This window comes from Peromyscus maniculatus, chromosome 17 (assembly GCF_049852395.1).
Source record: "Peromyscus maniculatus bairdii isolate BWxNUB_F1_BW_parent chromosome 17, HU_Pman_BW_mat_3.1, whole genome shotgun sequence".
NCBI classification, from domain to species: Eukaryota; Metazoa; Chordata; class Mammalia; order Rodentia; family Cricetidae; genus Peromyscus; species Peromyscus maniculatus.
The window spans coordinates 4,274,039-4,300,653 of NC_134868.1; the positions used below are offsets into that span (position 1 = coordinate 4,274,039).

A 26,615-nucleotide genomic window follows, 5' to 3' on the forward strand; every position below is an offset into this window, starting at 1 on the left:
TTGTTTATGTAAAAATTTATTTGACCAAAATGTAGAAAAAGTGATATTATCACATATGATACAATTGCAAGAATCTAGAGAACAGAGTAGGTTTTATTCAACTGCACAGTTTGCTACAAGTTCACCTCCCTGGTAGTGTGATGCGTAATAAATAGGAGTGAGGGGCAGGGGTTCAGATAGGCTAGAAGCAGGGTGATGTTCAGTCGGAATTGTAAACTCGAGTTGTTCCCACGCTGCTAGGGAATGTGGAATGTTTCAGTCTGAGATGTTAACTGAGAAAGCAAAACTACAAAAAAAAAAAAAAAAAAAAAAGTGCAGCCTACGGAATACTCCACATCCAGTTCCATCAGGAGTTTCTTGGTCTTTACTAGTGTCATTCCCGAGGGAATTCAAGTCTCGGCAAAGTCAAGCCTCCATTTGTTGTTCCCTGAACAATGGAGATGAAGTTTAACCACTTCCTTTTTCTATCACCTTGCTGCTGGAGAGGACTTTTGTTGCCCAGCATTTGTTATTAGAACAGTCTCCTCAATGTATTGATGGCTAACAGTCTTTTTGTTTGTTATTTGAGACAGGATCTCACCATGTAGCCCTGGCTGGCTTAAAACTCACTCTGTAGCCCAGGCTGGCCTCAAACTCACAGAGATCCGCCTGCCTCTGCCTCCCGAGTGCTGGGACTAAAGGCGTGTGTCACTGCCGCCTGGCTTTGCTAGCAATCTTTGACATGACTGATCTGAAAAGGACTGGACTCTGCCATATTCCTTGCTGAGCATGTCATTAGACCACAGCAGACAAGTCCCGGAATAAGACACTTGCTCCTCAGAGGACACTTTTGGAGTGAAAGGAAAATGTGCACGGAACAGCATCAAGGATCTGTCTGAAGATACACGGGCAATCACCCCAGCATCCTCACTTGGAATGCTTAAAGGAAGTTTGTTCTGCACAGTGGAGTGTGGAGCCGGCTCAGCATGATCAGGCTTGACTTCCCATAGCAGCCCGTTTTTTAATTTTTGCTCTAGGTGGAAAATTCCTACACTTTTTCTTGTGACAACCCCCAGCCTCCCATAACTTCCCCAACAGTGACCAGATACTATCAGATACAGATACTTGAGCCTGTGCTTAAAAGTGTGGGGCTGACTAATTCCCAGGAACCAAATGCCCTCAGCCTTAAGCAACTACACTCAGTGTGAAATTCCCTGCCTATTTTAGGAATAAATGCAATTTAAGAACAAGACTAGCTGAAGAAGCTGGTGCCATTTGAAAGGAAAAGGAAAGAAACTTAAGTGGTGCTCAAAGCTTGTCTGATACAAAATATTTGGTCATGAATTCATTATCTGCTTGGCATTTCCAGCAAGGTGGAGACACAGTAACAAGAGGAACTTCTTACAAGAGAGGAAGACATGGCACACTCTCTGGAGTCGAGTTGGTGGTGGAACAGGACTCTTCTGGTTTGGGTTATATACAGTTAAGTTCGTTTAGTGTCTGATCCAGTGTCTGATGTAAGCCCACATTCTCTTCTTTGGCCTGGGCAAGTTTTTCTGTTAAGGATTAAGACAAGAAGGAAAAATGAATTAATAAGCATCTTTGTTAAAGGAAGGAAAAGGGGGGCACCTTGAATTGTCAGTGAAAGTCACGGCTAAGAAAGTACTTTATGCTCTAATCACACAGAATACCATGGAGTAATAGGGATCAAGGACCAAACAAGATAAAATATGGAATATTAGGCTGGGCGTGATAATGCATTATTTGAATCCTAGCACTCAGGAGGCAGGTAGATCTTAGTTTGAGACTAGCCTGATCTACACAGTAAGTTCCAGGCTAGCCAGAACTGTATAGTTAGATCCTGTCTCAAAAACAAAAACAACAAAAATGTCTACAGCCTGGCTTTGTGATGTGTACCTGACACTCCAGCACACATGACCTCGTCTCACTCCTACCCCCAACCCAAAGAAAAACCCTGGGTTGGTAGGATTCCTCATCAAGAAAAGAAAAGGCACTTGTTGCCAGGCCTGATCATCAAGGTTTTATTTATTTACTTATTTGAGACAGGGTTTCTCCTGAGACAGGGTTTTTCTATATAGCCCTAGCTGTCCTGGAACTCACTGTGTAGACCAGGCTGGCCTTGAACTCACAGAGATCCACTTGCTGGATTTAAAGGTGTGCACCTCCCCTTCCATAATCAGTTTTACCTCTGGGACTCACACAATGGAAAGAAGAGAAGCGACTCCTACAACCTGTTTTCTGACCTCCACACATGCACTGTGGCACGTGAGCACCTCCCCCACAAACACAAACTACAAATAAAAATTTAACATCCCAAATGTTTCATGAGATGAAAACTCAATTGGCCAACTGCCCTGTATTTTCCTTTGCTAAACCCAGCAATCTTTGAGCCAGAGCACTTGGACTGAAGCCCTATGATGTACCATTAGAGTGAGCCATTTAATCTTTCCAGGCCTCAGTTTTCCCATCTGTGATGTATTACACCAATGTGTGTAATATAGGCCTTAGGAGAACTAACTAGGACATGCTTCAGAACTCAGGAGGTGCTATACACATAAAAGATTTTGGTCCTAGATACAGGTGACTTGTTAGGAAAATATAAAATCCTATAACCCATTTTTCTTTGCAGTGTCTGGAGATGACTGTTGTAATCCCAGACATACCATGTTCACTGTCTGTGTGCCTCTGGCACTGGAGTCAGATGCCAGGTAAATGACACAGGACTGAAACCTAAGTCAGACAGCAGGCAAACTACTCAATAGCTGAACTGGCTAAATACATTTTAAAAAAGACAGGGGTGGCTTGTGAGATGGCCAAGGTTCCTGCTGCCAACCCGCAAGACCTATGTTCCATCCCCAGGACCCAAACGGTAGGAGAAACTTGATCCCTTCTGTGTGCTCCCTTCAACCCTAAATAAATAAATAAATACAATAATTTGTAAAAGCTCTGCATGACCAAGCACGAGAGAAAACTGGTTTGTGTGAATGATGGTCGATAAGGACCAGGCCAGGAGTCATTAAAATACTGGAAGAAAGTGAAAGACCTCCTAAACTGTGATAGGATCAACCTGGAAATTTTCAGAAAGAAAAACACCTCAGACTGCAGCCTCTCTAAAGCCACAGAAGCTTTTATGTGACAAACTACTGTGACTGGCCCACCCAGGCTGGGTGAAGACTTGTCAACTGGATGCTCTTGGGAGCCAGCTGCTCCCTGTTCTTAGACACCTCCTGGTAATCCAGACTGCACCTTTGTTCAGCGTTGCACAGCTCAGTAATGAAGGTGGGATATAACCCAGGTCTTCTACCATCAACCCTGGTCCCCCATTCCAGCATGTTTTGTTAATTAGGTCTGAGAGGAAAGAGGCCCCCGTGGCCCACTCCCAAAGTGCTCCCTATCCTTGAGACCCTCAACACCGTTCAGACAGACAACAGGAAGGGGCTGAGCTCTATGGCATCAGTCTGTAGAAGCTCTTGTAGGGCTCTAGAATGATTAGACAGACAGGAAGGGATAGTTATTTCAAAGGGTGGAGGCTATTCATGTCTGGAAAACTGTCAGGGAAATACAGAGCAAACAACAAAAGCATGGTCTGTAATCTATCCCAGGGCCCATGCAAGACAAGGTATACAGGGCACGGTTTAAAAAACGCCCACCCCACCCCTCAAACAGGGTTTCTGTGTAGCCCTGGCTGTCCTAGAAGTTGTTCTGTAGACCAGGCTGGTCTCAAACTCAGAGATCTGCCTGTTTCTCCTTCCTGAGTGCTGGGATTAAAGGTGTTCACCACCACCATCCTGTTTACAAAATAGGTTAATGTAAATGGCACACAGGAATGGGGAGGCTGGTGGTAGAGAGGTTAGAGTTGGCAAAATGAATCTTTCCAAGGTCGGTCAGAGGTCAACCTTGGCTGCTCTTCCTCAGAAGTCATCTATCTTTTGTGTGTGTGTGTGTGTATCTGTGTGCAGGTGCCTGCAGAGGTCAGAAGAGGGTGCCAGGTCCCCTGGAGCTGGGGTTACATGTAGTTGTGAACTACTTGATCTGGATGCTGGGAAATGTACTTAGGTCCTTCGAAAGAGCAAGTGGTCTTAACCATGTCTCCAGCCTCCTTACCTTGCTTTTTTGAGACATGGTCTGTCACTGCCAGAAACTCACTCAGTAGGCTAGACTAGATGGCCAACAAGCCCCAGGGATCTTATTTCTTCTCTCCCCAGTGCTGACTCTACAAGCCCAAGTCACATCCTAGCCTTTTTACTTTAGTTACGGGGACTGAATTCAGGTCCTCATGCTTGAAACAAACAAACAAACAAACAAACAAACAAACAAACAAACAAACAAACGTACATGTTTTAGGGGTGATATGAGGTACTGGTGGTGATAAGATTAGGAAAAAGTAGACTTTGAAATTTGAGTTAAGCATGAACTTTCAGTGCCTGCGGTTCCCCTGGTTATCCCAAGTGCTATGGAAACATGTTCACCTTAGGTAATGTTGGAACTGGGGAAAACCCCGCTTTATTGCTTGTCTCTCCCCTCCCACACACTTCTGTGTATGTGCATATATGTTCACACCCCTTGTGCAGAGTACAGAGGCTCTATCACTCAACCTTATACTGAGACAGGGTTTCATACCAAACCTGGAGCTAGGTAGGCAGCCAGGGGGCCCTGGTGATCCTGTCTCCACCACTTTCCACCCCTGAGTGCTGGAGTTATATTATGGGGGTCGATGTCCAGTTTTCATGTGGGAGCTGGGGATCTGAACTTGGATCTTCCTGCTTGCTCAGCAAGCACTCTGTTACAGAGTCATCTCCCTCCCCCAACCTCTCTTTGGGAGGGTAGGTGTGAGACAGGATATGGCTATGTTGCTCAGACTTCAAATTCAAATCCTCATGCCAGCCTCCAGATGCCCAGTACCTTTGTTTCTTTGTCAATACATCAGGTTCACCTTCCTTCTACTGCTAATGGGTGTTATATCCCTTGTGTGGCTCCCTCCCCCCAGGGACAGGGCATTGGCTGACTGTTCCAGAGACAGTGGAGACGTGGGGACTCCGGTCATCATCCTCAGTGTAACAGACAGAACAAGAGTTGAATTGCAACCACTTGAATTCATAGCCGAACCCCAATCAAAGGTAGCCTCCTTTTATTCGCGGACTCATCAGACACTCTCTATTAAGAAACATTGACTGGGTTGCCACTCTGATTAGCCACTGCTGTGTTTCAGGACTCCTGCCAGATTGGCTTTTGGAATTATTTTCAGAAAAGGACCACGTGGGCATCATTTTTCTCTGGGTAAAGAGAGCCTCTACCTCTCATCCCAGCCACGGTCAAAGGCACCTTGTTCCAGCTCAAAGATGAGGTGGCAAGGACAAGATGAAGATGGCCTGTTGTCACTCCAGTCAGTCTGACACATGGGAAAAGGCCAGGAGGTGGGTCCCTGGAGTGCCAAGGCAGGAGGTCACCTGGAGATGGCTAAGACCCAAGTTGCCCTCAGAGAGAGGTTTGGTCATTGAGGGCTGGTTCAGATCCTTCATGATAGCCATTTCCTTGAGCTTTTGGGCGCTGTCTACATGGTGGTGTCCCCAGGGAGGGAGTCGAAGAGAGAAGACAGAGGGTTGAGATGGAACAGTGTAGACGAACAGGAGGAGAAAAGTGAGAAAACAGAGTGACCAGGACAAAGTTGAGCCCCATGTCTAACAAACAGCTATGGAGTGACGACGGAGAGGTCTCAGGTTCTGGACCGGAGTAGCCTAGAGGAACTCTTAAAATAATGGTGAGCTAGTCCTGGTAGCACACGCCTTTACTCCCAGCACTTGGGAGGCAGAGGCAAGGCCAGCCTGGTCTACACTGTAAGACCCTGTTTTAAGATAAATAACTCCCACTCCCATCACCACTGGGCCCAAAGTGACTTCTGATGATCTAATGACGTCGTCCTGCACAGGTCACCCTTTGGAATGGAGCATTTTCCCTTATATGGATAAGGGATATGAAGAATGAGTTTCACTCCCCTTCCTGGATGAGACAGCCTGGAGGATCCCAACCCCAAGTGTCTGGAATTTCCGTGCTCTATCTTGAAGAATACTAAAGTCACTTCAAGAAATGCTGAGTTGTGTGTGACCCCGGGGAACCGAGGCCCTGCGGCCCCTTTTTCCTTTTCTTCACACTAAGATAAATAAGCCTGGTCTCTGGGAGGGAGGCCAGCAAGAACCAGAGGCATTTCAAAAATGCAAGGCATCTCTGTGAGAATTCTGAAGACCTCACTGTGGAAACAAAGGCCAGCTCTGTCCCTCCACAGACCCCCTCACCCAACCTTTCATGTGTCACTCAGGGAGGTGGCGATTCCTACCTTCCAGGTCATCGATTGTCTTCTCCAGTTTGGAAACTGTCCTCTCTGCAAATTCAGCTCGGGTCTCAGCCTAAGGGAGAAGAGAGTCACTCCCCTGTTTCAGATCAGCCCCTCAAAAAGCAGGACATGGCTGGGTGTGGCCACACTCACCTCCTTCAGCTTGTCAGACAGAAGCTTGATTTCTTCTTCATATTTATCCTCCTTTTCAGAATACTGTGGGAGAAACCAAAAGGCAGTTCTTATAAAGGGGGGAAGGAGGCTGGAGAGATGGCTCAGAGGTTAAGAGCTCTCGAAGCTTTTACCGAGGGCCGTGTTCAGTTCTCTGCACCGCACGGAGGCTCACAGGGACTTGTAACTTCGGTGCCAGGGAACCTGACAGCCTGCAGTGCAGGCACACAAGGCAGGCAAAAACACTTGTGCACATTAAGTACATAAACAAATACTCTCAAAAAGGAAGAGCGAGCTGGGCGGTGACTCAGCGGGGGAAGCCCTGCCTGGCAGTGAGGACCCCAGCATCCACATAAAAGCCCATCGGTGGAGATGGGATCCCCGGAGCAAGCTGGCGAGCTAGCCTAGCCAAAGAGATGAGAAACCCTGCCTCGGCAAGGCTCCCACTAACAGAGGTCTGCATGCTGACACCCTGGCACACGCCAGGTCACCTAGACTGAAGAACAGGACAAAACGCAGCAAGGTCCCCCTCCACCTGACCTTTTCAGAAGCAGCCTCCAGTGACTTGAGGTTGTTAGTGACATTCTTGAGCTCCTCTTCCAGGTCGCCACACTTTCTGCACCAAGACAAAAGATGTGTGTTTTCTCTTACATTACAGCAGGCAATTCCCTTCCAAGAAGCCTCCGTTCCCCAGGGAATGCTGGGAGCTTAGCAAACCCTCTCCTGCCAGGGACAGGCAGAGGCAGGGCAGGAGGGCACCTGGAGGGTTTGCAAAGCAAACTCTGCCAGGGATGAGGCAATAGGGACTTGTGAAATCTGTGACCGGCCGGGCTTTCTCAGGAAGGTGCGCAAAGGAGATGAGGGCGGGAGGTGGGAGACGGCATTCAGAGTTCATACCGGACACTCCAGGAAGCAAGCCTAGAATGCACCTGTGAAGCCAGGGTGCTCCCAGCCCTGCAGGGCTCTCTGTGGAGCTGGATCCCTGGTCCAAGGCCAAGGGGAGAGGTGTTTTGTTTGTTGGGACCTGTGGGATTCTAGCTGAGCCACCCCAATTGGAACGAGTCAGGCACCAATACCAACATCAGAAGCAAAGCCCTGAAACGTGGGGCACCTGCCATCTACAGACAGCATTCTGAAGATCACAGTGGCCTGGCTGGGAGTGTGAAGTTAAGACAGGAAAGTCCAAGTTCCAGGCCAGCCTGGCTACATAGTGAAACCTTGTCTCAAGAATAAAAACGGCTAATAAGGAACACTGAGGAAATGGGGAGGGGATGTAAGAGCCAGAGGATGGGGAGGGGAGCTGGGAAAGGCTGTCTTCTGTACAAGACAGGGTTACTGCAAACCCACAGCTGAGGTGGCTGCCCACACAGGACCTGCACAGGAGGGCCTGACAACACTCCATCACGGAGGAGGTGTGGGCTCTGAGGCCCACCCTCCCCACGTAGCTATCAGCAGTCAATGGCCTCTGGGGGAGGAGGGGCTACATTTCTTAGTGGGGTCAATGACCCTCCCCACGCTCATGTGAATCTATATGTCTACTAACTATAGCAGGTCATACACAAGAAGAATGAAAGTTAGGAGGGGGCACACCGAGAAGAGGGTCAGTGGGAAAAGAGGGTGTAGGGGGTGTGATATAAACAAAGTAAAATGTGTGTGCATACATATATAAATAAAATTGTGAGCCGGGCGGGGGTGGCGCACGCCTTTAATCCCAGCACTCGGGCGGCAGAGGCAGGCGGATCTCTGCGAGTCCGAGGCCAGCCTGGGCTACAGAGCGAGATCCAGGAAAGGCGCAAAGCTACACAGAGAAACCAAACCCTGTCTTGAAAAACCAAAAAAAATTAAATAAATAAATAAATAAAAAAAATAAAATAAAATAAAAATTGCGAGGAACAAAAATTTAAAAGCTCATGGTTGCATGCCTGTCATCCCACCAGTCTGGAGTCAGAGGCAGGAGGATCAGGCATTCCAGGCTATAAGAGACCCTGTATCAAACAAAAACCAAAACAAACAAAAAAAAAAAACCCAGAAATCAAAGCAAAGCACAGTAGCCTTGGCTGGGAGCAGGAAAATTTGGGCCCTCTATGCTGTCCTGGGGTCTCAACCCAATTTCCCAGTTTCTTGATGGGAAAAGGACCCTTGGTAGTTAGAACCATCAGTAACCATGTGCTCTCAACTGATAAGCAAAAAAGGAGGGATGAGTCCTGAACGCTGGATGCCCAAGCCCTTGAGCAGAGGCCCCAGCTGCAGGCAATTCCCAATTCCCAGCACAGCCCGCTCTCCCTCCTCCCTCCTCCCTCCTCCCTCTGGAGCCGGATGAGCAGCTCAGCCCCGTTCTGCCACTTACAGTTCGGACACCTCCGCACGCTCCTCTGCTCTCTCCAGCTCACCCTCCAGGATGACCAACTTACGCGCCACCTACAAAGACAGAAGGGCCAGCTGAGACCCATCCCCACTACCAGGTCATTTCCTTGCAGATGTTGGTCCCTCCAAATCTACGAGCTCTGGGGCCTGCAAGGGATGGAAACATCTCAGGTCTCCAAAGTGAGGCAGGCAAGGGGAAGGTAGAGCTGAGCCACTGACCATGGAGGAAGAAGGACCAGAGAGAGCCCAGTGTGGTGGTGACACTGTCATTCCTGTTAGGGAGGTCCAGTTTCAAAGACACAACAAATCCAGGCATGATGGCTTGCGATCCCAACATTTGGGAGGCAGAGGCAAAAGAATCTGGAATTAAAGGTCACCCCTGGCTATATAAAGGGAGTTGGAGGCCAGCCTGAGATTCCTTAGACCCTTTCTCTAAAAACAAAATTCAGCCACGTCTAGTGGTTCATGCCTATAATCCCAGCACTTTGGAGTTGGAGGCAGGAGGATTAGGACTTCAGAGGTCATCCTTACATTCTTCTCTGTATGGGGAGAACAGCCTGAATGCAGAAGAACCTTTCTCAGGGAAAAAAAAAAAAAAAGAGAGAGAGAGAGAGAGATAGCCAGGCACAGTGGTTCACACCTATAGTTCCAGCACTTGGGAAGCTGAGGCAGTGGACACCGAGTCAAGAGTTCATGGCTAGCCCGGGCAGCCTGAGCAAGTGTGTAAGCCCATGTCCACAAAGATAAAAAACTGGCGGCAGAGCCTGACTGGCAGGCATGACCCTCGTATCTGCCAGCAGCCTCACATCCAGCTTAAGGGACGAGAGGAGGGAGCTGATCAGCGGGTCTCCAGCGACTCAGACAAGTGGCCGCAGGACTTTTTTTTGGCACCCATCAAGATAACTTCCCAGCCAAGTGGCTGTGCCTGGAAACACAGATGTTCCCACAGAGGCAATCGTCCTGCGTGTGGGCTTCCCCTGGGCTCCTATCGGCAGCACCATTCCCTCCCACTTCCTGCGGCCACCCCGCCGGCCCCACTCACCTCCTCGTACTTGCGGTCGGCCTCCTCAGCGATGTGCTTGGCCTCTTTCAGCTGCATCTCCTGGATCTCCATCTTCTCCTCATCTTTCATGGCTCGGTTCTCTATCACCTTCATGCCTCTGCAAACGGGGTGGGGTGTGAGAGCCAGGTCCTCAAATGCCTCCACCCGGGGCCCAGGCAAGGATGAGGACCTGCTGTCAACTTCCACATTCAGTTCACTGAGAAGCCCTCTGGTGCTGGGCACTGAAGCCAGGTCCGCTGCAAGGGCAGCAGGCGCTCTTAGCTGCAGAGCCAGCTCTCCAGCCCGTGATATCTTTTTGAGACAGGTCTCTCGCTGAACCTGGAGCTTGCTGCTCTCTACAGACTGGCTGCCATGGAACCCCAGGCCATGGCCAAAGGCCTTCGGTCTTTGCCTCTCCAGTGCCAGGATTAGACACACACACCCATAACAGCTTTTATGTGGGGGTGGGTACACTAAGTCAGGTTCTCAGGCTTGTGCGGCAAGCCCTTGACCACGGACAATCTCCCCAGACTCACTTTTACTCTTTTGAATCAGGGTCTCATATACCCCACGCTGACCTCAAACTCACTGTGCAGTGAAGGATAGCTTTGAATTCCTGATCCCCCTGCCTCGACCTCCTCGATGTTGGGGTGACGGGCTTGTACCACCACACCTGGTTTATGTGGTGTTGAGGATTGAACCCAGCTCTGTGGATGCCAGGCAAGCGTTCTTATCAACTGAGCTTCAATCCTACCTCCCAACACCCCTTTCATCAGGTCTTAGAAGACGGGGTTCTGGTACCTAGCCCAGGCGACACCCGCCTCTGCCTTTGGGAGCACTGTAAAGACAGACATGCATCACCACCCTGTCTGGTGGACCTCCAGCTTTCAAAAATCACACCATGCAGGGGCTCTACTATCCCCACTTCATAGACAAAAGAAACTGAGGCAGAGACAGGCTCAAGGTTATGGAGCCGCCAGGCAGCAGAACTGGCCCCTCTCCTCAGGGTGCACCCATGTTTGTTTCCTCTCCGCGAGACAGGCCTGAGCATCAGCAGTCAGCACGGAGTGCGCAGCCACACCTGCGGGAATGTAGAGGCGCAGGTGTAGTGGGAACCGAGGGGAGAGCCACAGAGGGCTTCTAGAGCCCTTATCCACATGAGGCTGAGCTGAGCGGAAGAAGAGAGCTGGAGGAGCCTGGCGGGTGAGTGGTCATGTCTGTCAATCTCGGCACTTGGGAGACCGAGGCGAGCAAGCCCGGCTCCATAGCGGGATCTTGTTTCAACAAAACAAAAGGCAAACAACGAAGCCCGAGTTTTACTGTGTGTGGTGGTGCACACCTTTAGTCCCAGCTCTCAAGAGGCGGAAGCCAGGGGATCTCTGAGTTCCAGGCCAGTCGGAGCTATACAGTGAGACTTTGTGTGAAAATCATAAAAAGAGAAACAAAGAAACAATCTCCAAACCAATCAACTAACCAACCAAAACCAAAAACACACCCCCGAGTCACAGGAGAGAAAGAACACGTCCATGCACCAATCAACTAACCAACCAAAACCAAAAACACACCCCAGAGTCACAGGAGAGAAAGAACACGTCCATGCCCAGGATGGGCGGGATGTTTATGCTGGGGGGAAAGGGAATTACTGGAAGCTTCCAAAGCCAGGGCTGAATGGAAATACAATGAACAAGCTGCCATGCAAAGACCACAGGGAAGGCAGGCACAACCCGGGCGGCCAAACTGCTCAAAATAAACTAGTTTCCAAAGGCGTGCTCCACCATACCTGGCTTTCAAGATAAACTTTTTTTTTGGACATGCAGGGGCTAGAACTCAGTGCAGTGTGAATGCTAAGCACGAGTCCTACCTTAGTGGCTCACCCGCCACCATCAAAAGGAGGGCACACTAGATACGCCGGAAATGACCCTCGGTCCCTGGGTAGAAGGGGTAGGGGATGCATATGGACTTCCTGTTTGGACTTGGATCCCACCTTTAAGATATCTCATTATGCACATGCCAAAAAATCCCCAAATCTAGAAACAACCAAACTCCTAAGTACTTTCTGTCCCAAGCATTTCAGATAAAGGACACCAGGTCAGAAAGAATGATGTCCGAGGGCAGCCAGAACAACTCAGCTGCCTCAGCAGAGCTTGCTCTCGCTGAGCTGCGTGGAACAGAGGCGGTCATGGGGATCCGAGATGGCCGTGGGTCAAATGCTTTCCCTGAGACCTGCTCCTGCTCCCCAGCACCACATAAAAACCTCTGCTAGGGAGGTGGGGACAGCATCCCTGGAGCTCCTGTCCACTGAGACCCTGTCTCAAAAACAAGGTGGAGATCGCGCGGTGGGAACAGGGCTTGTCACCACCAGTCTGACGAAGGGGAGTACCCACTCCTGCAAGATGTTCTGACCTCCACATGTGCTGTGGCACACACAATGAAATATAACCAATCGGGGGGAGGGGCTGGGTGTGGTGGGCACGGGGCACTCTTTTTGATTCCGGCACTCGGGAGGCAGAGGAATGTGGGTATCTGTGAGTTCTAGACCAGCCTGGTCTACACAGGAAGTCCCAGGACACGGACACACACACACACACACACACACACACACACACACACACACACGTTATTAAAACTGTGGAGTATGACAAAACACCTGATTTATTTATTATTTTAATTCCACATTCATTTGTGTGTGAGCGCATTTGCCCCGGCACAAGTGTGGACGTTGTGAACACCTGCAGGGTTGGTTCTTCTTCCAGGGTGGGTCCCAGGCACCAACTGAGCTCAGGCTGTCACACTGGGCAGCAAGTGCTTTTACCCACTGGCGTATTGTTTTTGGTTTTCAATATTTATTTTATTTTTAACTGTGTGTGTGTGCGTGTGCGTGTGTGTGTGTGTGTGCGCGCAGGTGTACACAGAAGTCAGAGGTACTATGTTCCCTGGAGTTCATGTTATAGGCAGTTGTGAGCTGCCCAATATGGGCACTGTGTGTGTTCGGGGTGCGCACATCTGTGCCACGGACAACTTGCAGGAGGTTGGTTCTCTCCTTGCACCACGTGAGACCCAGGACTGAATTTAGGTCATGAGACTTGGTAGCAAGGGCCTCTACCCACCGGACCACCTCGACAGTCCAAGTCATCTAGCACGGAGTATAGAGCCTGGGCCTCTCACAGGCTAGGCAGGCGCTCACCACTGAGCAGCACCCCAGCTCCGCGCTGGTGTCCAGTGTCTGCCTGATGTCCACAGCAGCACCATCTGCAGTCAGGTCTTTGGGAGGAGCCTAGACTGGGAGCTCTTCAGTGCTGGGCCGGCCACCCTGTCCATGGCTCCTGTAACCATGTAGTCTGCCCTCTGCCCTCCAAGCCGAGACACACCAGAGTCACTCACTCCAGAGGAGGTGGGACAGAGCTCCCCGCGGAAGCCTCTTGGCACAGACACGACCAGAGCAACACAATCAGCTGTACACACAGCGATGGCTGGTTATGCACTGTCCCCGAAACACACCTGTGGTCATCCGAAAGCCTAACGCTCGCCACAGCAATGGGAACCGCCACTTAGGCACATGGCAGAGATCTGTCCCCCGATCCTGGGATGAAAGTCTGCGCTGCTACACTGACCATCCACCTTTACTTCCTCTTCTCTCCACATCATCTAGAAACTTCGTTTTCTCTAGACGGGGACCAAAGGCACCCTGGCTTCCCCAGAAAGCAGCAGCACACCGACGCCCCAGCCCCACACCTGCTCATTTCTGCTTTTCTCTGCCTGCTGGAATGTGTTCTCCTAGGCCACCATCAAAACAAAACAACGAACACCCAAGCTGGGCACGTGGGGGACCGTCTGTCACCCCAGCATTCAGGTAGCTGAGGCAGGAAGGTTGCTAGGAGTTGAGGCCAGCCTGGGCTACATGGGTAGACCCTGCCTCAAACAAAATAAAACAGAAAAGGGAATTAAAAACAAAAACAACAACAAAATAAATCCCCCAAATCACCACACAGAGTGTGGTGTTTACAGGACTGTCACACATCTGTAAAACCCTACTGGCTTCTCCTTCAGCTCTGAGGTCACCAGCACCATTTCAAATCCAAAATCTATGTGTAATATGGAGGCCAGAGGATGTCAGGTGTCCTGTTTATCACTCTGTCTTATTCCCTTGAGACAGGGTCTCTCAAAGAACCTGGAGGTAGGCTGGCCGCCAGCGGGCACCATCGTCCCCCTGTGTAAACACAGCCGGCTTTTCACATGGGTGTTGAGGATTTAAGCACTTATCTACTGAGCCATCAACCCTCACACACACCTTTTTAAGTCAGCAAGGGCCTCCTGGAGCCCAGGCTGGCCTGCCTGGAACTCCCGGTTTCCCCAGCTCCCCGAAGCGTTGGGCCCACAGGGGTGCACTACCACACCCAGCTCCATGCCCAGTTTCCCACAGGTCGGAGCATCCTACCTCTCGCTCTCATCTGCTGCCTTCTCTGCCTCCTCCAGCTTCTGCAGGGCTGTGGCCAGTCGCTCCTGAGCGCGGTCCAGCTCCTCCTCCACCAGCTGGATGCGGCGGTTGAGAGCAGCCACATCTCCTTCAGCCTGGGAAGAAGTCAGAGGTGCAGCCAGTTGAGAAGTGGCATGCTGGCGAGCGGCGGCCCCCACCCCCTGCCCTCAGTGACCCCGATGCCCTGCCACAGCCCACCCAGGCAGGGGCCCAGGCTCAACAGAATTCACTCTCATCTGAATCTAAATTTGATTCTTAAAAATTATTGATCTGTGAGACCAGGCCTCGAGAATTGACCAGGCTGGTCTCCGACTCAGGGAATCCTCCTGCTTCAGTCTCCCAGGTGCTGACACGATTGGCAAGTCACAGCACCCGGCCTCCCTGGAGAACAGGGAATTTCAGTCTCCTGCAAACTTTGAGGAATTCACTCTGTGACTGATGGCCAACCAAGTCGGCAGAGGAGAGACCACCCGTGCGGCTACCATGCGCCGAATAAGAATCCAAGTGCAACAGGAAGAAAAAAAAACAAAAAAAAACCAAGCCAGGGGCGGCTCCCTTGGAAGGCAGAGGCAGGCGGATCTCTGTGAGTTCCAGGCCAGCCAGAGCTACACAGTGAGACCCTGTCTCCAAAAAGGAAAGGAAGGAAGAAAAGTTAGACCTGGTGCGACATGCCCAACTCTCTGAGGGGCACCACTGGCTTCCTGGTGTTTTTGCCGTTTGTGGTTGCTCTTGTCGTAGCTGGAGAGGGACCCGGGGCCCTGTGCACGCACACTCACAAGCACACTGCCCTGGAGCTGCACTCCAGCACCGTTAGCGGGCTTTCCAGGGGCCCTTCCGCACACGGCATGCAGAAGAGCATGAGCTCTGAGGTCAAGTGGCAGCTGTGTCCCTCTCTGTACCTCCATCTCTCAGACTGAACACTTCACAGGACTAAGGGGTATGACCAAAGCCTGTGGCATGGCTTATCCCCAACACGGGGACAGACTGCGGGCCAGGGTGGGAGCTCTTACTGCTACGCTTTGTCATTATTTTTCTGAATTACACTCATTCGGAGTGTGTGTGTGTGTGTGTGTGTGTGTGTGTGTGTGTGTGGGGACCCGTGTGGCTGTCAGAGGACAACTTTCGGGAGTTGGTTCTTCCACTCCCCCATGTCCCAGGATTCAAACTCAAGGTAGGATAGCTGTTGGCAAGCACCTTTAACAGCTGAGCCATCTTCCTGGCCCTGGCTTCACACACAGTCCATCAGTGCACTGGTTTTGTTCAGTGACTTGGGGCTGGTAAGTCCCTTCTCACTCTGTCCCTCAGAAGCTTGGAGGCCAGGCCAGTCACCTAGGGATGGCCACCCTCAAGAAGGAGCACAGAAAGTTGGCCACATAAGATCCAATTAGCAGGGCATGGACACATGCCTGTGATCCCAGCTCCAAGCGAATGAAGCTGAAGGATAAATCATTTCAGGCTAGCCTGGATTATTATACAGCAAGTTCCTCTGCCAAAATACCAGAAGGAGGGGGAGCTGGGGAGCTGGGGAGCTGGGGAGCTGGCTCAGTGGGTAACAGTTATCATTGCACAGCATCAAGACCTGAGTTTAAATTCCATCACACACATTTTAAAAATGCATGCGTGGGTGCATGGGATTCAGCTGAAGGAGACACAGAGGAAGTCGGGCTATCAGCTTCCTTTCAGGGATAACCACTACATGGGGGCAGTTATAAAAATCAGGGAGAGTCTGGGTCCTCCCGACCCAGCTCGCAGAGCAGTAACAGAACAAGGCCAGGCTGCCTGTCAACACACAGACAAAAAGAGTTTGTGACCTGTGACCCCCCATCTCCCAACATCAATGTGTGCCTGTGTGTCTCAGGCTTCTCCTCCCACTGTGTGGGTCCTGGGGATTGAACTCAGGTCATCAGCCTTGGTGGCAAGAACCTTTACGCAGCGGAACCATCTCGGTGGCCCACGGGTGCCTCCTTTTAAGTCTTGAACCTCAATACCTATCACATTCCAAAAGCCAGGGCAGGGTTGGTTCCCGCCCAGGTCAGTTTCCAGGATATTTAGCAAAAGTATGCAATTAGGACTACTATCTAATTTGTTAACTTTTGTCTTTTTCCAAAAAGAACCTTGTACCCATCTGCAGTCAATAGTTCTTTCAGTCATGGTCTCCTGCAGTCCAGGCTGGCCTTGACTACATAGAGTGGCCTTGAACTTCTGATTTCCCTGTCTCAACCTCTCAAGTGCTGGGACTGCCTCATCCAGTTCACCCAGTCCTGGAGACCGACCCGGAGCTTTGTGCAGGCTAAGCAAGCTCGGCACCACTCAGGGACAGCCCCAGCCTCTGGAGTAGCTGGGGGCCACAGAGGTGCAGGGCCACACCCAGGGAGTAACCAACTTCCACAGCCACACTGAGTTTTTTGATTCAGGAGCTGTCTCAAAGAAAAAGAAGTTAGATTGATGAAGCACATTCTGAATCTTGGCACATTTTCAACTGCTTAAAATCGAAAGAGCTCTCGTTCATAAGCATGCCTTAACGGCCGTGCATACGGGCCCGCGTGTGACACACACACACACTCACACACACTCTTTCTCTCTCTCTTTCTCTTTCTCCCCGCCCCCCAGGCTAGTCATCCTGAGTTCCGCCTCTTCCTGCAATCAAAGCCTTCCACGGGCTACAAAGGGTTTCCCTTATAAGGTAAAAGAGGCTCGCTAGATACTTGTGGCCAAGGAACAGGAAGACGTCGGTTAATCACACAAAAATCTAAATGAAACCAGCTGTTGGGACACAGGCCCAGAAGTCGGCCACAGCCCCCGCCCCCCATTTCTGGTCTGGGTGCTTCTGGCCTGGAATCAACTTGAGACGTCTTTCCACAGGGAAGAGAAGCACACTTTGTCACACGAAGTTTTAAAGAAGCCCCAAGTTCTGCAAAAAAGCATCCCCCGCACCCCACCCCCCAGGCCGCCAAATTCCTGGCTTGGCTGGAGACTCGGGGCCATTTTGGAGCTGTCTAGGGTGGGACTGGAGTGTGAAAGGCCAGAACAGCTACTGTGTGGAGCTTCCACCCGGTTCTGAGGCTTCCTCCAGCCAAAGAGGCCCTGGAGGGACTCAAGGTTTCCACTCAGGCCAGGCTGTCGCCCAGACCGCCTTGGGAGGGGTCCAGGCGGTGCCTGCGCTGCCAACTCCACCTGGCCTGGCAGTTTCTGGGGTCCGCGCCCTGAGTCCCTACACTCTGGCTTCCAGGGGCCCTGGACGTCCCCCCAACACCCTTCCCTTGTCTGAGAGGCTCCTTAGCCAGCAAACGCGGCTCTAGTACCCAGGCTGGGGTCTCTCAGAGCCCCGGAAGCGTCTGGAATGCCTCTCTCTAGTCTGGTCTGGCCACCCACCTCTTTTAGCGGACTTTTGGGGAGAGAAACGCGAATCGCGTGGTTTGTGGGTGTCAGAGCTGGGTTAGAACCCAGATCCGCCTCCGGCCCCGGGCTTGACCCAGGGATGAAGAGGAGGAGGTGCGGAGGCCGCTTCCTCTTTCGGAGCTATTCATGCACCCGGGTCCCCGGACTCCCCGCGGAGACGCGCATACAGTGGGCGCTCCGACCTGGGCGGGTGGAGAGGCCCCCGGCGGGTATTCCCGGGGGCTCGGGGAGACGAGGTGAGGGGGTGCGGCAGGCCTGCGCCCTGATACTCCTGCCTCCCACCCCGCCCTCAGCCGACACGTCGCGGCCGCACCCCAGGGACGCGCCGGGAAAGTTCGGGCGCGAAGGAGCGAGAGCGCGCGCCGCCCCCGCCCCCACGGCGGCCGGGCCGCAGACAATGGGAGCGCGGGGTTCGCCCGGCCGCCCCGGAGAGCCCCCCCACGCCGGACTGCTCCGCGCCCCCTCCCCCTCATTTCCCGCCCGGTCGGCGTACGGCGCCCGCTCTGGGGTCCCGGGGTGCGGATGACCCAGGCGGAGGACTGAAGGAGGGAGGGGGGGAGAGAGGGAGAGAGGGAGGAAGGGAGGGAGAGCTGGAAGCGCACGGAGCCGGGAAGAAAGGAGGGCGCGAGGGAGCGCGGCGCGGGCCCGGGAGCGCGCGGGGGCTGCAGCCCCGGACGAAAGCTGGGGGTCGCGCGGGGCTCGGGACGGCGCGGGCCCCGGGTCGCTCACTTTCTCGCGCCGCTCGCGCTCGCCGTCCAGCTCGCGCTGCAGGCCCTGCGCGCGGTCCTCCGCGTCGTCCGCCTGCTGCTGCAGGGCCTGGATCTTGCGCTTCACCGCCTCCAGCGAGTTGAGGCCGGCCATGGCGCGCTCGCTCCGCTGGGCTCCGGCGACAGCTGGGCGGCCGCGCCCGGGCCCGCGAGCCTTGGCCACGCCGGGGCCGCCCCCGCCTCTCCCCGCCCCCCGGCCGCTGCCGTCGGGCAATGAGGTCACCCCGGCCGGCCCGCGACGTCAGCACCGGGCGGGCGCGCGCGGGGGGGGGGGGGGAGAGCTGACGTCGGCACCGCTGGCCGCCGCTGCCCTGAGCAGGGCTCCTCGTCCTCCCGCGCCGCCCGCCCCGCCTTGCCCGAGCGGGCGCCCGCAGCCGCGCTTACATCGGAGGCTTTCTTCTCCGCCAGCTCTAGCTTCTCCTGCGCGTCCTTCAGGTCCTCCGAGTGCCTGTCCAGCTCGTCTTCCGTGCCCTTCAGTTTCTTCTGGAGGTGCGTCAGCTCCTCTTCGACCTGGGGACACAGAGGAGAACGAGTCAGCCTAAGGGTGCGGGTCCCAGCTCTCTGGGCCTCAGTTTCCTTATCTGTAAAGTACGGACGTGGTGGTGCACGCCTGTCGCCCAGCGTTTGGGAGGCTGAGGCAGGGGGATGCGGAGTTTGAGGCCAAGAAACATAAAGCCTTTATGAGCTGGTGGATTGGCTCAGCGGGCAAAGGAGCTTGCCGCCAAGCCTGACACCACCAGGAGCCCATCCACAGAACCCACTGCCCCAAGCCGACCTCACACACGCGCCCCCCTGTTAATGCAGAAAGTAAAAAGTAGATAGAGATAGGTCTCTTTCAGAGGGCACAGGTTTGATTCCCAGCTCCTGTTCCAGGGGATCCAACACCCTCCTCTGACCTCCATGACACCATTGCATGCAGGCAGAACATCCATACACATAAAATAAAAATAAATCAGACACACATTGCAGAGTGTGCACTACTGAATTCTTAGACTCACCAGCGTCCCCACTCTCTTGAGGAAGGGCCTCACTACAAATCCGATTTTACATCCCCATTTTCGGAATTCGGCCTGCAAGGGATCGTCGAGCCTCTGGGTCTCTCACCGAACTTTACAGTCAGAGAGATGAAGTTTCTGGTCATGTGCAGGCCTGTCTCCCGGCCGAGAACCTTCTGTGGCTCCCCCTTGCTCTGGAGAGCCCTGAACCTGTTCCAGTGCCTGGCTTTGAGGGCTCTGCTGGTCACACCCCTCAGAGACCGATTCCCTTACAAACTCAAGTTCTCCGATTTTTGCACATTTGCTGTGACTGTTTTAATTTACACGCCCCTTAACTTTCTCTAGACCCTAGTCCTGTTAGTCCTGAGGGTCTGTCCCCGACTTCCCGTTCTCTCTCACAGTCACCCAGCTCTTCAGAGTCGGCTCAGGAAGCCACCCACCCAGCCTCCATGACATCTCCCAGCTGCCAGGGCCACTCCTGTGTCTGCTCCAGTGGATCGACTGGTGTGGCCAACTGTGTCACCCCAATGCTGTCTGTGGCCCCAAGCAGCCAGCACTCACTGTTCTGACTCCCTCAGCAGGAATCACAGAGGGTGGTGCCTTTCCCTGGGTTACCAGCACAGGACTGGAACCCAGTTCTCAAGGTAAACTTGTTGGGGACACAGGAAGGTTCATCACTGTGGACAGTAAGTTAACTAAGATGATAACCAGCTGGGGCTGCGCGCGTGTGTGTGTGTGTGTGTGTGTGTGTGTGTGTGTGTGTGCGTGTATGTGTGAGAGAGAGAGACAGAGACAGAGACAGAGACAGAAAGAGAGCCCGCAAAGCAGCCAGGAGAACATTAAATGCTGTCTACTTTTTTTTTTCCCCCTTTTTTTGGTTTTTCAAGACAGGATTTCACTCTGTAGCCCTGGCTGTACTGGGACTCACTTTGTAGACCAGGCTGGCCTTGAATTCACAAAGATGCTGCCTCCTGAGTGCTGGGATTAAAGACGTGCACCCCCGTGCCTGGCTGCTGTCCACTCGTTTTAATTTTTATCTTTGGAGACAGGGTCTCACTGTGTGGGTCAGGCTGGTTCCGAGCTCTCAGAGATCTGCTGCCTCTGCGTCCTGACCCAGGGGTTAATGCTCTGTTCTCTTCTCTCCCAGAGGCAGTGAGATGGAAGAGGGGCCACCTGGGAGGTCCCGAGGCACTCCTCAGTGGGTAGGAAGAAAGCCCACCCTGGGGGGCGGGAGGCAGGCCTGACATAGGGGTTCAGCTGAAGTCACCCACGAGTCCCAGATGAGGCACAGCAGAGTGCAGGCCCAGCTGGCTTGTGTGACATCCCAAGGCCACCCTGACACAGTCCCCGTCTGCCACTATGATGGATTTGACTGGGCCATCCCATCTTCCCTAGCACTTGACCTCTGTGCAGAAAGCCTGAAGTCAGGCTCCCAGCCCCAGACTTTTCTGGCCTTAATTTCCCCATCTGCAGAATGGAAAACTTGGTCTGGTGGACTCTGAACACTCTAGGGCAGGAAGCTGTCTTTGACTAAGAGAGTGAGTCATTTTCCTTAAAGACGCCGCCCAGAGCTGGGCTGGCCCTCACCCCCCTGTCTTCTTTCTGGACCTGTGGAGTGGAGTATTTATTGAGCAACTACTGTATGCCAAACATGAGTACTCTCAGTGTGAAACAGATTTGACCCCACTGGATTCTGAGGCTATAGAGAGAGTTTTAGGGGTTTTTGTATGGAGAGAGAGAGAGAGAGAGAGAGAGAGAGAGAGAGAGAGAGAGAGAGAGAGAGAGAGATTGTGTGTGTTCACATGAGGGCAGATGCCTGCAGTTGTGAGTTGTCTGACCCAGGTGCTGGCAACTGAATTCAGGTCCTCTGTAAGAGCGGCCAGTGCTGTTAACCACATACCCGCTGCTCCAGCCCGTCTGTTTTTTTGAGGCAGGGTCTCGTGTAGCCCAGGGTATCCTCCAGCAGCCAGGGATGAGCTTGAATTCCTGCCCCTTCTGCCTTCACCTCCAGAGTGCTGGGGTGACAGGCATGCGTCCCCTCACCTGACTGGGTGCCCGACTGAGTTCCTGATGTTTTGGGAGACAGTAGATAGACTGTCGGAAACAATGTAGACAGACTTACAGGCTCATGGAAGCCTTGTGTTACAGCAAACTGAGTCCCCGAAAGGGGAAGGGACTCCAGGCTCACACAAGTAGAACTTGGACATCAGTCAGTGCTGGTGTGACTGCAAGGCTCTGCTGTGGACACCTTCCGCTCTCAGCCCACCTGTCCCCACTGCCCTCAGCCTCCTCCCTCTGGCATTCCGAGGCTGGGGATGTCACTGAGGGCCAGGTTTGCAGCTGAAGTCACCACGGGCCCCAGCAGCAGAGCACAGCAGGAGGTGATCTTTGGTATGAGTATGGTGTATGTGTGTGTACGGATGTGTGTGGAGGTGTGTGGAGGTGTGTGCTTGTGTGCTTGCCTATGTGGAAGGCAGGTTAACACCAGGCATCTGCTTCTGTCCCTCTCCACTCTATGTTTTTTGAGGTGGGGTCTCTCACTGGAACTGGAGTCCTCTAGTTCATTCGGTTAGCCTCGCAGGGCAGGGAGCCCCGGGTCCCCAGTGCTGGGGTTACAGGCGTGCCCTGCTGTGCTGGGCTTTTACGTGGGATCTGGGATCCAAACTCAGGTCCTTCCTCATGCTGTGTGGCGAGCACTACCCACTCTGCCATCTCCCCAGCCGCCAGGAGTTCGTTGGCTGGATCGGTGACACACTCCAAAGCCAGCGGTAGGAGGAGGGTATGAAAAATAAACAGATCCGACCGGAACTGGGTCGTTTTCCTTTTGTCCAAACTTCATGCACGAAGTGTGTGGGTGTGCAGCCTTCCCTGGCCAGCCACTGTGCTTTGGGCCTCAGTTTCCCTTCCAGTAAAGTGGTCATAGGATACACAGTTTAGTGAGGTGGAGGCAGGATGTGGGGTCAAAGGGCAGCAGTAACGGATGTTGCTGCCCTGAGCTGGGAGTGGGCAGGAAACAGCAGGGCCAGTTTTCCATCCTACATCCACACTGGGCAGGCACAGCCAGGAACCGGATCTGGCTGGAGGTCTCTGGGGGCACAGGGGCAGGGGTTGGTTCAGATGGGTCCTGACTGGCTCCCTCTGTCCTCCCACAGTGTTAGGCCTTCTTGGGAAGGGGAGTCCATGTTGGTATCCATACCCACCCTGCAGCCTCTATCACCAGGCAGGACTCAACCTTCTGACCCAGCACCCCAAGATTTCACTAAGGGCTCAGAGACGGTGGTCTGCAGCCAGGTGCAGTGGTGGACACCTGGCAGGAGGATCACTGTGGGTTTCAGGCCAGTCTGTGCTGCCTAGTTGGATCACGTGTCAAAAAAACCATACCAGGGAGATGACGCAGTGAATAAAGGTGCCCAAGCCAAGCCTGAGAACCTGAGTTCAGCCCCAGGACCAGGTGAAGGAAAGAACCAAGTCCTAAAAGTTGTCCTCACGTGTGTGCGCCCCCCCCCAAACACAAAACAGACAAATAAAATGAGGAAGACTTGGATTCGAACCCAAGTCACCCCTAGCAGGTTGCTTGAGAAAAAGACTTGGAAAATATAGAAAGAAAAAGAAAAATCTGGGCTGGGGAGATGGCTCAGTGGGTAAGAACACTTACAGCACATGATGATCTGAGTTCAAATCCCCAACACCCATATAACACTCCCCCACCCCCCCCACCCCCGCCTCATATGGAGGAGCACTGGCTCTTACCATCCGCCGGGCTAGCTCCAGGGCCAGTGAGACACCCTGCCTGAAGGGGATAAGGCAGAGGGTGCTACCTCATACACAGGCGTCTTCCTCTGCCATCTGGGGCAGACGTATGTACACCACCCCCCCCCACACACACACACAGAGACAAATCCGGCGAGAAGCAGGACAGATTGTCACTATTTTGGTCACAGCTGGCTGGGGACTATGACACTCTTCTCTTTTGAGCACTGGGTTCCCTTGGGAGATTCGCCAGACCAGCCAGCCACAGTTAGTGAGACGTGGAGCCACAGACTCACTTTTCTCTTTCCCAATCCAAGCGCTTCATGCCGAGGGCTTCGAGGGCTGGGCGAAGCAACAATGTTCACTCACCACACAGATACGGGCAGGCAGTCTGTCTAGACTAGGTTTGCCAGGGAGGGACTCCGGGGAAGGAGGAGGGGTGGAGTCAGCCTACACAGATGTGCCACACAGGCTCTCCGGGCAGTCCTGGGACGGTGGGGGATGGGGAGGCCCAAAGGGGAAGTCAGGCGGGGCAGGATATAACCCCACATTTATTGAGTGCTTACGCCCAGCCAGGCACTGGGCCAAGGGTTTCACCTGCACAGTCACCCATGGGCCTCCGTGTGAGCTGGGGAGGTGGCTCTGTGACTTCCCCACCTTACGGGGAGGTCACAAAGGCACAGAGAACTGGAGGTGCTTGTCCCTGGGCACACAGTGACAAGTCTTCTGTCTAAACCAACTAAATCCCTGGCCTGCGCAGGGAGTCGAGTTTGGGGTCACCCTCCTGGGGGACCCCTGGGCTTATCTGAGGCTGCAGATGCTCCTGTGGTGGGGTATGCACTGAGGGCAGAGTGGGACGGTGCCGGAGTGAGGGACAGGGTTGCCTCCCTCCCTCCCACTGGGGCTCTGGATGCAACATTGAAACAAGTGGATTTGCTCTGCCCGGGTCACTGCAGTGACCGTGAGTGCTGAGCCTGCTCAGTGTCCACTGCCCCCACCCCCACGCCAGCTCTCGGGGGGGGGGGGTCCCCCACGCCAAGGCCTCCTGGGCATCCGCTCCCAGAGTACTCAAGGTTCCTCTTCCCGGAACCCAGACTCCTCCTGGCCACTCTGTAGCAGGTCACAGGTCACCTCTCTCCACACACGGCCACTCTGTGTAAGATGCTGTCACAGATGGGGACACACTGACACACTTAACCCAGACACACAGGCAGGCACACAGGACAATAGCCATCCTGGTAACACCCCATGGATGCAAGTCCAGACACTACAGCCCCAACAAGATACGACCATCCTGCGGCTGTGACGGAAGCACACAGACAGACAGACAGACAGACGGACAGACGTCTTATCTTCCTCACCCCGGATCCTGTACGACGTTCACACACCACACAGGTGTGAGCACACACGCACGCTGGAGGTAGGCCCAGGGAGAGGAGCCTCCACACACAGCCGCCCTGACTCACACCCTGACGGCCAGGTCCGCTTCCTTCTCACTTTCTCTGACTCCCTCTGACCATGCTACGTACGGGCCAGTGTCGCTCTGCTCTGGCACCCAGGGGCTCTGGAGACCACAGCCTCCTGGGAAGAACAGGGCTCCCCTCGGTTTTTCTTTGTTAGCAAACCACACACCCCAGTGTGGTGGTGCAAGCGTGGGGGGGGGGGTGTCAGCGGGCAGCTGGCTGGAGGCGTTTCTCTTCTCCCAGCGTGTGGACCCCAGGGACTGAAGGCAGGTCGTCTGTCTTGGAGGCAGGCCCCTTAACCACTGAGCCATCTCCCCAGCTGGTACCCTTGCCTATTCTAATACAGGGCATTAGCCGCCCCCCCGCCCCCCCCCCCCGGCAGTGCCCAGGCCCCAGAGTTCCTGGGATGCTCACCCTCAGGCCCAGCCTGAGACAGCAGAAGGAGTCAGCGCAGAGAGGATGCTCGGCAGCCCGGAAGCGGCCCAGCGTGGCCCAAGGCTCTTACTTGCTTGCACTTGTCCTCAGCTGTCTTCTTGTCCGCCTCGGCCTGTTCGGCGCGGTCGATGGCATTCTCCTTGTCCAGCTTCAGCATCTGCATCTTCTTCTTGATGGCCTCCATGGCTCCTGCGGGGTGTGGGCACCGGGACTGTGTGAGCAGCCCAGGGTGGAGGACCAGGCCTTATAGGCCTTGCGTGCCCGCCCCCCTGCGGGCGAGTCTTGGAGGAGGCCCAAGTCTGCTGCCTGCCGGGCCAGCCGCCACTCGCTCGCAGGCTCGCACTCGGGAGGACTTGGCCAGCTCACCTGCCCGAAGACCTTGCCTTATTTGGGTCTAGGCTTTTCTTAGAGAAAAAAAAAAAAAAAAAAAAAAAAAAAGGCCAGATCCGGTTCCATCTATAACCTGGCGACGCAGGTATGGGACCCACGTGAGACTGCGGGCAACAGGCGGGTCTCCTGAGATTCCTGTGGGCAGGCCTGGGGCAGGGCTACACCTCAGTTTCCCTGGCTCCAGGGAAGAATGACGGTCTGTGAGTGGGCCCGGAGTCTTTGCCTCAGCTGTGGAGAGATGCTTGCCTGCATCCCTGTCCCGTCGAGTGCTGCCTGTGGGTCTCAGGGCCAGGCGTCTTCCTTAGGTCCCCTGCTCACACCCGGCACAGTCTCGCCTCTCTTCTGCTCCTGTCATCTCTCCCCCTATCTCTTATTCTATAACTCTCTGTCTCTTTTCCATCTTTCTGTCTGTCTCTCTTACATCCCTGTCTCTTCTGTGGTTTCTCTCACATGCAGCTCACCAAACTGAGAAGCCTGGCCCATCAGCTGCCGGGGGTTATCTCCTGCAAACTTGCAGCTGTAGGCAGGCCCGGGGTTCTTAGACCCCATACTCTGTCTTCCTTGTTCAGAACCTGCCTTAGCTCCCTAGGACCCACAAAAACAGCAAATGCCCGTAGACTCCCGCACTCCCCACCCCTGCCAATGCCCCTGGAAAGCCAGACCCTGGACTTTCAGCCCAGCAGCAAGACCTTCTTGGTCTGGGATCTAGGCCTCGCCTAGACCTTCCCCTGAGTCCTTTCTCTACCCCTTCCCTAATTTGATCTGTGTTCTCACCATGCAGACTCGGTTTCCATTTGTGACAGAAGCAGACCGGATTAAATGTATCTTCAGAGTGTCAATGAAAAAAACTCCGGGGCAGGTCACAAAGGCTCCCGAGTCAAGCCTGTCACCAGCCTAACAGGTAGACACTTTCCCTTTGTTTGAGACAGGATCTTCCAATGCAGCCCAGGCTAGCCTAGAACTTACGAATCTCTCATCTCAGTCTAGGAGAGTACTGGGGTCACAGGCCTTTACCACAGCACTGTGCTATCATATTT

At 53.6% G+C, this 26,615-nt stretch overlaps 1 protein-coding gene across 2 annotated transcripts; it reads right to left on the bottom strand.

The window, feature by feature from the left end:
- Tpm4 (tropomyosin 4) lies at positions 1-25,409 on the bottom strand. 2 transcript variants are annotated; one of them, XM_016008193.3, is made up of 9 exons: positions 25,259-25,409; positions 18,930-19,055; positions 14,341-14,474; positions 9,906-10,023; positions 8,847-8,917; positions 7,040-7,115; positions 6,482-6,544; positions 6,332-6,401; positions 1-1,535 (listed from the first exon to the last, which is right to left on the bottom strand). In XM_016008193.3, the coding sequence occupies exons 1-9, from the start codon at positions 25,370-25,372 to the stop codon at positions 1,453-1,455; spliced, it is 855 nt and encodes a 284-aa protein (XP_015863679.1). In that variant the 5' UTR covers positions 25,373-25,409; the 3' UTR covers positions 1-1,452. The 2 variants fall into 2 exon arrangements, with proteins under 2 accessions (XP_015863679.1, XP_076409350.1); XM_076553235.1 differs by lacking the exons at positions 18,930-19,055; positions 25,259-25,409 and adding an exon at positions 18,508-18,730.
- Between the last annotated feature and the right edge of the window lie 1,206 nt (positions 25,410-26,615).